This window comes from Hemitrygon akajei, chromosome 8, assembly GCF_048418815.1.
Source record: "Hemitrygon akajei chromosome 8, sHemAka1.3, whole genome shotgun sequence".
In the NCBI taxonomy this organism is placed as follows: domain Eukaryota; kingdom Metazoa; phylum Chordata; class Chondrichthyes; order Myliobatiformes; family Dasyatidae; genus Hemitrygon; species Hemitrygon akajei.
This window is the reverse complement of record NC_133131.1, coordinates 125,089,682-125,102,437: the sequence shown is the minus strand read 5'-3', so window position 1 is coordinate 125,102,437 and position 12,756 is coordinate 125,089,682. Positions and strand designations below refer to the sequence as shown.

The 12,756-nt window shown below is 41.3% G+C and overlaps 1 protein-coding gene across 8 annotated transcripts in view; it reads right to left on the bottom strand.

Annotated features, from left to right (window-relative positions):
• Positions 1-375: 375 nt before the first annotated feature.
• Positions 376-12,756, bottom strand: part of rundc3b (RUN domain containing 3b) — a 96,545-nt gene continuing 84,164 nt past the window's right edge. The window contains exons 9-12 of one of the 8 annotated variants that reach the window (XM_073054550.1): positions 12,158-12,304; positions 9,769-9,887; positions 7,249-7,345; positions 1,954-2,090 (exon numbers count right to left, since the gene is read on the bottom strand). In XM_073054550.1, the coding sequence (XP_072910651.1) occupies positions 7,281-7,345; positions 9,769-9,887; positions 12,158-12,304 (331 nt within the window). In that variant the 3' untranslated portion in view covers positions 1,954-2,090; positions 7,249-7,280. Of the gene's footprint in view, positions 2,091-7,248; positions 7,346-9,768; positions 9,888-12,157; positions 12,305-12,756 lie in introns of all 8 variants that reach the window. The other 7 variants (XM_073054551.1, XM_073054548.1, XM_073054549.1 and 4 more) reach the window with 7 other exon arrangements.

Here is a 12,756-nt window from a genome sequence, read left to right as displayed (position 1 = left end):
CCTACTTCCTTACTTCGGTTGCATAATTCTACTTACTTCAATTTTTATCAGTTGCATAGTTTTGCACAGGTTCAATTTTGTAATATATCCACAAGTCTCAGAATTCTTCAGTGGGGTTGCTAGTAAAAATACTTCTGCTTACCCTGCTCTTACCCAGGTCTGGGGAGGAAATGAGAGGGCAGTGTGCTACAAAGGATCTTGCGTTCGTGACAAGATGCTACTCAGAAGCCTACAGTTGGTAGCTGTAATGAACAGTAAATGCCACACCTTTACTGTTTATTCCCATGCTCATACACATCCTTTGAGGTAAAGTTGAGGATGAATAATTTTCATATTACAGCTGATGTCAAAATATTCATATAGATGGCCAAATAGCATATTTTGTTTCACTTTTATTATACATGCAGTTATTAAGACTCACATAACTTATCAAGACAAAAATGAATACAGTTTAGGCTTTTTGACTTCCTCATTTAGATAAGACAGAACAAAGTAAATATTCTGTGAATACGTACTGGTGCAAAAAGAAAAACTTATCATGCAGTATGTACATGTTACCAGCAGCTTAATACTAGTTCAGTACACAAATCACTCACTAACAGTTTGTATTTAAATGTAAACAATAAAAATAGGACGAGATGATTGTTCTTAAAATAAAGCAAAAAGATTCTGTCCACCATTTGTCCCTGTGATTAGTTTTGTGTGTAAACTTTTCAAAGTAAAATGATGAAACACAGAAACCACATAGCTAATGTGCATTTAAAAAGATCAAAAGGTATTGACATTTTTTAATATGCAATAGAGTCAAAGACTGAAATGGAACTTTCAATTTAAAACTGAAAGTCTTTGGGGGAGAACATCATACCTGATTACAGATAATAAATAATCAGTGTATCCTAGTGGCATTTTTTTTTGCTACATACATAAAAGCATCAAAAATAGCTCCTACAAATTCCTAACATGTTTAATTGCTGATATATTAATTTCTTTCAATGACAAAGGGAAATGTATCAAAAACAATATTTGACGTCGTAACAGTGAAATTAGACAATTACAATATGAAATACGGCATTAGAACCAGTGCAAGATTGATTGGCAACCAATCTTTGTTCCCAATGTGAATAAATAGACAGACCCTGCCACAATGTGAACACCACCATCTTTCAAAAATCAGGAAAACCATCAAATGTTTGCTGCCATTTACTTTGTTTTGAAAAAGGCATCTCAAACTTTTACATTAACATTGATAAATTCAGTTCTGGCAGAATTTCAAATGGTATTGCATTTTGATTTAATCAAGTAATTCAAGACAACAATTAGGCATCACCTTCACTTGCATCTATGGGCAATAGTTTTAATACGAGCAGTTAGAATGTCAGAAGCTAGATGGACTGGAAGTTCTTCAAAACAAAAGCACAACAGCAGACATACCTAGAAATCTGCAGACTTAATTAGAACAAAAACAATTGCACTTAAAATCGCCTGAAAAAATAGTAACATTTTAAGCTAGTAATGAAATAAATTGTACATATTAACACCCTTTTTGATCCACAAATACACAACCATATTGCTTGGACCTTCTGCAAATTCTCAAAATTTTCAGCAGAAACAAAAACACTTTTATGGAATGCTCCCTTAACCAGCCATTTTAGGAAGGAAAGAAACAAGACAAACAGTGCAGCCAACACTTTTTAAATACCAGGAACAATTTCCAAAGCAAACACATTCAAGTAAAGCACTCCGCATGAAGTGACCTGAATCTTTTGCAGATGGTTGTGGTATCACAAAACAGTGCAGCAGTGCATTTTCAGTTGGTTTTCTGATTAAATAAAATTATTGGACCTATTAAAGTCTCAAGTTGTCAGGATTGGTTAAATAATTGGGATATCACTTCAGTGCATACCAAGATACCAGGTTCACTCTGGTTTGGATGGCAAGTTGCTCCTAAAATGGAGTGAGCCCTGGGCTGCTAATCTCAGCATTTGGACTTGCAAGGCATTCACTGGATTTCAAGCTTGTAAGAGATTTGTAGCTGGTCATGGAAGTCAAGGATCCACATAGACCTAGTAATGAGGGAGTGTCCTCCTTCCCTAGAATTTAAAGAAAATATGTTACAATTGTTTCAAGATTTAAGCACATTCTGATTACTTATGAAGGAAATGAAACAATTTTATTCACATAAAATAGATAAGTCACAACTAAATCTCAATTTTAAAATGATAACAGCAGAGGAGATGAAAAATAAGAATCAACATTGATTCTGTTTCTCATCCCATCGATACAGCCTGACCTACTGAGTCTTTCCCTCAATTTCTCTTTTTGTTTTACAACACAGAAACAGGCTGTCCCAGCTCTTTGCAAGACTAATCCAAGCTAGTACCATCTCCTCACCCTTTTTACATGGCCCTGAAAATTTGTCTCTTTCAAATACTTACCCAGCTCCTTTTGAGCACTACAATTTAATCTGCTGCCATTAACACTTCATGGAAATAATGTAGAAATATTGGCCCAGATTAATTGGAAAACTAAGAAATTAGCATCAATAAAACAAAATATGGGGAAATTAATGAGACCTAAAGGAAATATTTGTAGAACCTGATCACCTGCATCCTAGAATTCTGAAGGCATTGTGGGTAGTGGATGCATTGGTGTTACCTTCTAAAATTCTATAAATTCTACAGTGGTTCCCACTGATCAGAATGTTGCTAAAGCAATCCAGTTATTGAAAAGGAGCGCAAAAGAGCAAGCACAGATTAGGTTGAGTGGTAGAAGAATTGCTGTAATCTATTTTCAAGTAATAACGTAGAAAGTATGATTGGCTACTGTCAACCTGGAACTAACACGAGAAATCTTGCTAAGTGTGTTGAGTATTTCCATCATCTGTAATTTTGCTTCATTGCACTCAAAGCAATTCACTGAAGTCAAGAGCCTCCTACTTACTCAATCCAATAACATATTTATTAGACTCGTGCAGTGAACTACAATTCACCATTCTGTAAGCCATTACCCTGGAACATTCTACCCAACTACATTGTTGGAACAGCTTTACCACAAACACTAGAACGGTATTGGGGGGGGGGGGGGAGGGCAAGCAAGCTAATCACACCCTCAGAGGGTTACAGTGGGCCTTGCCTTCTGAGTGAGCTGAACTGAAAAAAATCATATTTTAGTTTTTCTCATATATGTTTAGCTTCGTTAGTCACACGACTAGATGACCTCCAGTCAAACTTTCATTTACGTTGCTTTTAAGCTTGTCTCTAAAAAATAAATAACAGCTGAATCCTCCATCCGTAAAAGAGGAAAATGCTTAATTTGAGCTTCATGGGTGGGAACATTTTATATATCCATTCAAATGTGGCTTTGGGGGCGAAGTATCTAATTGCCAATCCCTAACTGCCCTTGCAGCTGGAGGTGAGATGCCTTATTGAATCACTGTAGTCCTTGACATGCAGCCATACCCATAATGCTGTTAGAGACAGAATTGGATTTTGACCTGCAACAATGAAGGAATAGCACTACATTTCCAAATCAGATTGGTGTGTGGCTTGGAGGGGTAATTTTCAGGTGGTGCTCTTGCCCTTCCAGCTGGGACAGATCATGGGTTTGGAAAGTACCATCTAGGATGTCTTGGAAAACTGCCACAATGCTTTCTGGAGATGGTACAAATTGTTGCTACTGAACGTCAGTGGTCAAGTAAGTGAATGGTTGAGGATGTGGTGCTTATCAAGTCGGCTGCTATCTTCCTGTTCAGAATCAGGCTTTCAAGTATTATCGAAGCTGCACACATCCAGGGTTTGCAGTGTGTTCCATCAGACTCCTGACTTGAGACTTGTAGTGGAGAACAATTAAGAATTAAGAGACAAGTTAGTCGCTGCAGGATTCCTAGTCCCTGGCCCACTCTTGTAGCCACATTATGTACACATCTACTCCAGTCCAATTTCTGGTCCTGGTAGCCCCAGGATATTGATAATGGGAAATTCGGTGATGGTAATCCATTGAATGTCAGGAGAAAAGGTGGTTAGTTAACTATTGCAACTTGTCACCTATCAGCCCAAGCCTGGATATTATCCAAGATTGCTACATTTAGTGTGGACTGCTTCATTATACAAGTTGTGAATGGTGCTGAACATTATGCAGCCATCAGTGAACATCCTTATTTCTGACAAAGATTGATGGAAGGTCACTGATGAAACAGCTGAAGATGATTGGGCCTAGGACATTATCCTGAAATTGCCCTGGAGATATTCGAGTCCAACCACCTCAACCATCTTTACAGTAGATACAATTCCAACCAGTGGATGGCTCCTCCTACCAAATCCCATTGCCTCAATTTGAGCTAGCTTACTCACTACAATGTCTGATCAAATCTGCCTTGATAACAAGAGTGGATACTCTCACATCATCCTTGGAGTTCAGCACTTTTTCCCCCCATGTTTGAACCAAGGTAAAAACGAGGCCAGGAACTTTGTGGAATCGAACCAGTTTCTGTGGGCCAAGTTTTGCTAAGCAAGTGCCATTTTTGGCACTATCAATTATCCCTTCCATCACTCTGCTATTAATCAAGAACATACTAATGGGGCGATAATGTTTGATCATTCTATTTCTTGTGAACAGGACGATACTCAAGCAATTTTCCATCATTAGGTAGATACCAGTGTAATAGCTGTATGGGAATAGCTTGGCCAAAGTGCAGCAAGTTCTGGAGCACAAATCTTCAGTACTATTTCTAGTATGTTGGCAGTCCCATAGCCTTTGCTGTATCTCGGTATCAGTGGAGCAGACTGGATTGGTTCAAGCCTGGTATCTTCTACACTGGGGACTTCAGGAGGAGGCCAAGATAGATAATCTATTCCGCACTTCTAGCTGAAGCTGTTTGCAAATGCTTCAGGTTTCACTTTTGCACTCCCCCATCACTTAAGGCTGGGGATATTTGGGGAGCCTGCTCCAGTCAGCTGAGTAAATTCTTCACCACCATTCCCAAAAGATTCTCAAGATGCAGGAAATCCAAACCAAGGCACACAAAATGCTAGAGGAACTCAGCAGGTCAGGCAGCCTCTATGGAAATAAATAAGCACTAGACATTTTGGGCTGAAAAGGAAAAGGAGGGGGAATGATGCCAGAATAAAAAGTTGTGGGAAGGGAAAGGAGGACAAGCTAGAAGATGGGTGGGAAGAGAGAAGAAGTGAAAAGCTGGAGGTGATTGGCTGGAGAAGGAATCTGATAGGAGAGGAGAGTGGACCATGGGAGAACAGGAAAGAGGAGGAAAAACTAGGGGAGCTGATAGGCACATGTGGAGAAGTGGTCAGAGGCCAAAGTGGGGAATGAGGATGAGGGAAAGGAGAGGGGGAAAAATTACTGGAAGTTGGAGAAATCGATGTTCATGCCATCAGGTTGGAGGCTACCTAGACAGAATATGAGGTGTTGCTCCTCCAACCTTATCATGGCAGAAGAGGAAGCCATGAAACAACACATCAGAACTAGAATGGAAATAGGAATTAAAATAGTTGACAATGGAAAAAATACAGTTTTTTGTGGATGGAGTAGAGGTGCTCGACAAAGCAGTCCCCCAATTTACATTAGATTTCATTGATGTTGAGGAGGCTGCATCAGAAGCGCTGATACAGTAAATGACCCCAGCACATTTGCAGGTGAAGGGTTGCCTCACCTGGAAGGACTATTTGAGCCCCTGAATGGAGGTGAGGGAGGAGATAAATGGGCAGGTGTAACACCTCTGCTGCTTGCAGGGGTAACAGGAGGGAGATTAATGGAGAGGGACAAATGAACAATGGAATCACAGAGGAAGTGATCCCTGCAGTAAACTGAGAGTTGTGGGGGGGCGTGAGAAGAGAGGTACAGATGTGTTTAGTGGTCGGGTCCTTTTGAAGGTGGTGGAAGTTGTGGAGAATCATTTCGCACCTTCAACAATTTCCCCTTTAGCTCCTCTGACTTTCCCCATGCTCAAGGTGTAACCATGGGCCCCGGCTGCTGTATGTTTTCCTTTTCAATGGCTATGCAAAACAGTCCATGTTCTATGCTTTCCCTGGTAATGGTTCCCAACTCTTTCTGTGCTACATTGAAAACTACATTGGTGATGCTTCATGCACCCATGCTGAGCTCGTCAACTTTGTCTTCAACTTCCACCCTGCCCTTGAATTCATGGTGCATTTCTAACAACTCCCTCCCTTTTCTCAATCTGTCTCCATCTCTAGAGACAAACTGTCTACTGGTATCTTTTATAAGCCTACCGATTCCTATGGCTATCTTGATTATATTCCTTTGCACCTTGTCTTCTGTAAAAATGCCATTCCCTTTTCTCAGTTCCTTCGTCTCCACGCATCTGTTCCCTGGACGAGACTTTCCTTTCTAGGACATCAGAGATGTCCTCCTTCTTCAAATAATGCAGTTTCCCTTCCTCCACCAGTGATGCTGCCCTCACCCATATCTCTATGTCCTGGACATCCACACTCACCCAATCTGCCCATTGCCTTAACAGTTATAGAGTTCCTCTCTGCATCCAGCACATCATTCTGCAAAACTTCTGCCATCTTCAATGGGACCCTACCACCAAACATACTTTTGCCTCCCCCCACCCCATCAACCACCTTCCGTTTTCCACAGGGATCACTCCCATTGTGACTCCTTTACCCATTTGTCCCTTCCTACCAATCTCCTCCCTGGCACTTATCCCTGCAATCAGAAGTGCTACACCTGCCTATTCATCTCCATTCAGGGCCACAAACATCCCTTCCAGATGAGGCAACATTTCACTTGTGAATCTGTTGGAGTCATCTACTGTATTCAGTGCTCCCAGTGCAGCCTCCTGTATATCAGTGAGGGCCGACGTAGATTGGGGGATTGCTTTGTCAAGCACCTTCGCTCCATCCGCAAAAAGTGGAATTTCCCAGTGGCCAGCCATTTTAATTCCTATCCCCGTTACTGTTCCAACATGTCGGTCCACGGTCTCCTCTTCTGGCACAATGATGACCTCACGTTGGAGGAGCAACACCTCATATTCCATCTAGGCATGAACATCAATCTCTCCCAGTAATTTCCCCCTCCCCCTTCTTCATTCCTGACTCTGGCCTCGAACCTCTTCGCCTGCCTATCACCTTCTCCTTGGTGCCTCTCCTCCTTCTTTCTCCCAAGGTCCACTCTCCTTTTTTTGTTTTTATTCAGATTCCTTCTTCTCTAGCCATTTGCCTTTTCCACCCATCACCTCCCAGCTTCTTTCTTCATCCCCCTACTCACCAGCTGGCTTCACATAGTTCATAGTTGAATTGTCATTCAACCGTACATGAATACCCATGAATACAGCCAAATGGAAGAGCGTTACTCCACGGCCAAGCTGCAAAACACAGTACCAATAGTCATACACAGCACAGGACAAGACAAATATAGCACTTAGACATATCTATAAAATACAGCCACACAAAAATAATAAGTCCAGGATCCTGAATTCATGGCTGTTGCAGATGAACAGAATAGGGCTTGTTTTCTACTGAACAAACACTGGGGGGCAGCACTGACTCCAGTCTGGATGTCATTCCACACAGCCCCCAGCACTCCAGTGGAGCACATCAACCCAACGCCTCTCCCCTGGGCAGATGTAAACAGGTGACTCTGCACCTTGAGGACTAATCTCACCATGACCAAGGCCAGCACCCACCAATAAATCAGTGAATCAAATTAGTAGCATTCAACATTAACAGTGTCCACCTGGGTCTCGTGATCAAAAGAGAAGTGACTAAGACGATCACTCACTGTTAGACTGTACACCCATGGCTGACCCCGTAGAAGCCACTGCAACCAAGCATGCTGCCACCATCTAGCTTGTCCTCCTTCACCTTCCACCATCTTATACTGGTATCTTCCCCCTTCCTTTCCAGTCCTGATTAATGTTCTCGCCCTGAAACATGGACTATTTGTTTATTCACCCTGGTACGGTGGCATAAAGAAAATAACCTCTGTCTCAATGTCACAAAAGCAAAGGAGCTGGTTGTGGACTACAGGAGGAATGGAGACAGAGCCACCCCTATTGGCATCACTTGGGGATGAGAGGGTGAACAACTTCAAGTTTCTCGGTATCCACATTACTGAGGATCTCACGTGGTGTACACAAGCCAGCTGTGTGGTGAAAAAGGCACAACAGCGCCTCTTTCACCTCAGACAGTTGAACAAGTTTGGCATGAGTCCCCAAGTACCAAGGACTTTCTACAGGGGCACAATTGAGAGCATACTGACTGGCCGCATCACTGCCTGGTATGGGAACTGTACTTCCCTCAGCTGCAGGACCCTGCAGAGAGTGGTGTGACAGCTCAGTGCATCTGTGGATGTGAACTTCCCACTATTCAAGACACGTACAGCAACAGGTGCATAAAAAGGGCCGAAGGATCATTGGGAGCCCGAGTCATCCCAACCACAATCTATTCCAGCTGCTACCATCCAGGAAATGATACCGCAGCAAGAAAGCCAGGACCAACAGGCTCTGGGACAGCTTCTTCCACCAGGCCATCAGACTGATTCATTCATGCTGACACAATTTCTAAGCTATATTGAATCTCCTGTTGTACATACTATTTATTACAAATCACTATAATTTGCACATTGCACATTCAGACGGAGATGTAACGTAAAGATTTTTACTTCTCGTGTATGTGAAGGATGGAAGAAATAAAGTCAGTGCAGATCAATTCAATTCATTATTGATTTCCACAGACGCTGCCTGACCACAGAGTTACTCAAGCATTATGTGTATTGCAACTCCATTCACATCTGAGTGTGGCAGGACTGCAGAGTTTAGCTCTGATCCATTGATTATGTGGTAAGGTTAGTAAGTCTCCTTGTATTTCCATTTACTCTTCTGTTAACCCAATTATCTGAGAAATACAATCAGTCTAGTCAGTAATTACAAACAAAGGGCAAGAACTAGCAGGTGCAATGCAGGGATGTCAAACAACAGTTCTTATAATTTAACTGGGCTAACTGCATTTTTTTAAATAAATGTGTTTAACTAAATCCAATACTTTGTAGTGTTCTCCTTTGGAACAAATCTATGGACAGCTGACATCCTGTGCAAACTGAATGGCAGCACAACTTCAGAATGTATTGATATACTAAATGGGTATCGTCATAGCCGGGGTGGTAGTGGGGATAAGCTCCCACTACCGATGAAGTGCTCCAAATGGCGTGCGTCTCTTAACAGCCCCGATAACCAAGTCCAACTCTTGGCCTTCACGCTTGGCTTAGCTACTAGGCACAGTGGAACTGACAAGAGAAGGGGCAAAGGCGGACCACTGGCGCCTCAAAACTAGTTGCTTCGAGCAGGTGGGGCTCATCAGCCTTGGACAGCAGCCCAGCTAGGAGAAGGAAAACTCTGATTTTAAACCTCCAGTGCCTTGCAGCCATACCCTCCCATGGGAATAACTGCAGGAGTAAACCCCGAGGAAGAAATCCAGAGCTGGGGTCCCTAAGGTAGTTTGATGTTGTTTGCAACTTCGCTCTGGCAGCCTCTGCATTGACACTGGTGTCAAGCTGTATCGGTGCTTGCCCTTCCCTTGCACTACATCAGTGATGTGGAGAGGGGGTACCTGCTGTATGGGCAACAGCTGGTTCTTCAAATTTTCCCACCCAGGCTTGCACCCCGGAGAGGACACAGTCCACCAGAGGTGCAAACCCATGATCCCCTGGGATCAATGGCTGCCTATGCTACTAAGTAATGACAATAATAATTATGAGGCAGCACATCATTTTTATATGTAAAAATGTTACCATCACTTTTTGAACTTCCGTGTCCTCCTTCGCCCTCTTTCTGTGAGTGTAATGGATCTAAAGAAGTTGAAGAAAGACTGATCTCCGCTGAGAGCTGTTCCAAGCTTTGAAAGCTGTGCCTGCAAAAATAAATCACCACATTAGAATCTGAACAAGACGGTGTGTGAAAGTAGGTGTGAACAACACTAAAATTCATTGCCAAAACATGTCTAGATTTCAAGTGACTAGGAAAGGTGCACTTGAAAATTGTAGCTTTTTTTTGGAAAAAAAAATGCTAGTTTTCTCCTAAAAGTTTGTGTTACTCTGCCTCTACTTCTATTTGCCTCAAACACTGCAACCTTCTTTTACATGGTTGTCTTCAGTGTGCATTATGCATGAATATTGCAAAATCATCAACTGAAGAATTATCAATTGCAAACAAATTTTGAAATGCTGGTTAAAACAATAATCATATTGAATAGAAAATGGCCACATGTAACTATAGATATTGACAATACTATTACACAGACCGACTCTTTAGATTTTAGTGAGTGTAAATATTAGCTACCAATTCTCACTTCCACCAAAACTCCCTATTTAGGCATTATAGAAGATCTAGAATTACATTCATCAACCACCACATTGAATTGGCATCAGGTTGGAAGTATAGATTATTTCCAACTCAAACACTATCAATTATTTCTGACTAAGAAGTACGCATTATAAATATAAATGTTCACAGATACCTTCAAAACTTTCTTCCCTCAACTGCTATACAAGAGTAAGAGTAATATCAATCTTAATTCATCTTGTAGAGTCCCTTTCATCCCTGTTCCTCCTCCTATATAACTTCACCAATCTACACTTTTGATCCTGACACCCAGATTGTATCACTCATTTTATCTTGTCAAGTGCTTAATACACAAGACCCTGTAATTGCTTCATGTACCTCACACAATACACTCTTCCTTTTCCAATAACTCCTCTGGAATAAGTCCACCCCTCACCCCAGTTCATTACAGCTGCATGTCAATGCTCCACATATCTAACCCTTGGTCCTAAATTTAGGAAGACACAGCTCTTTTATGGAGTTGATTAACCAATCCCTCGCTCCATGTTTACTGCTCTAAGCCCTACTAAAATCATCTTCTCTTTCACTTTAGCTACTCTCCCATCATAGTCCTGAATTCTACACTCTTAATCCAAAAGATTCAGTGCCAAAACTACTGATCTAGCAGATTCCCCTTTCATCTGCAAAAATTAACTGTGCCAAAAAGCCTCTAGAATGCAAAGACTGCAATGAAAACAACAATTTTGAACTCTTCTTCTTTGTCTCCTTCACAAGTATGAAGAGCTAAGGGATTTTTAAATTTTGAGACCATCAAATATCTTCGCCTTCTCCAGCTGTGTATCTCTCCGATTTGACTGGACTCCTATGGTTGTCTGCAGTCCTCATCACAAGCACGTCATTATCTAATCTAACTTCATGCCTTCTTCAAACCCAATCTTGCAATGAGACTTCTCATGCTTCCTTGTCTGTTCCCACTCCGTGATCACCCAATATTCCTAGCCCCATCTTTGCTCATAATAGTAACAGTTCTCCTTGGTTATTGTCTGCTCTCTTCTTCCATCATGCCACTCCTCATTAAGTGTTTGCCTGCACCATCTCTGCAAAATCTCAACTCTTTCCTCTCCAAAAGTCCTTCAATATGTTACTTCTTCCCACAGTTATGTCAACATTTCATGAAACTCAAATATAATCATCTAATCAGATCACAGTAAATAGAATACTACAGCAGAGAAACAGGCCTCTTAGCCCACCATGTCTGCATTGTGATGCTACTTTTAAGTAATCCCATTTGCCTGCACATGGTCCACATTCCCTGCCTGTTCATGTGCCATCCTAAAAGCTTCTTAAAGAGATGCCATCATATCTGTTTCTACCACCACATGTGGCAGTGCATTCCGGGTCCCTACCATCCCCTGTAAAATAAAAAATTTCCCAAATATCCCTTTTATCTTAAAATATTTTCTCTAGCATTTGATACTTCCACCCTGGGAAATAATATTTGCTCAGCCTTCAACTTCCAGTCCTGCAAAATCTCTTAAAGTCACTCATCAAATTCCATTCGATAGATCACCTTTGAAACAAACTCTCCTCACCTTTTCAACCTTAAAACAAATAAAACAATTTGACCAGGGTATGAGTCACACAGCACAGAAAAAGACTCTCGGGCTCCCCACGGCAATGACCTAAGCAATTCACATCACATTCACCAGTCCATAACCTTCTATACGTTGGTAGTTCAAGTACTCAACGAGATAAATAGATGGATTCTTAGTTTAGAAAGTACTTTTATAGGAGAACCATAACTTTAAAATAACTTTAATAATTGAAATGTGAACCTACTCATCCCACTGTCCACATTGTTTTCTGTACAGAAGTGTATCTAAAGCAACCGCGTCTGCATCCAAAGCTCCTGGGGAAGGCCATTGATTCGTAAGGTGTGCTGTTAATTCTTGTCTTGATCTCAAATCATTATTTTTTAAAACTGCTCTGTAAAAAAAGGTGTGCAGTGTGATTTTAGTAAGAAAACGAGTCCACCAATAGTCCAAAGTTATGCCCAGCAGCAAGCAACACCAATGATATAATTTTATTGTATTATATTTAGAAATTCCAATCTTTCCTTGATCCTGCTTTAAGAATTAGATGAGGATATTTTTTAAACTTTAAATGGTTTTACTACAGACCTGCGATTTCCAGTCACATTGCTGCATCAGTGGATTGATAATTAGAGGCCCCAGAGTCTACATCCACTCACACTAATCCTATACCAATCCCATTTTGTTCTCCACACATTCCATAAATTCTTGCCAGATTTACACTCTTTGGCACACCAAAGACTATTTATAGTGTCCAATTAATTAACCACCTGCCTGGGTCATTGTGTCTCTTTTTTAAGGAAGGAGAATTTCCAGACAATTCCACCTTACATTTGCAGGCTATAG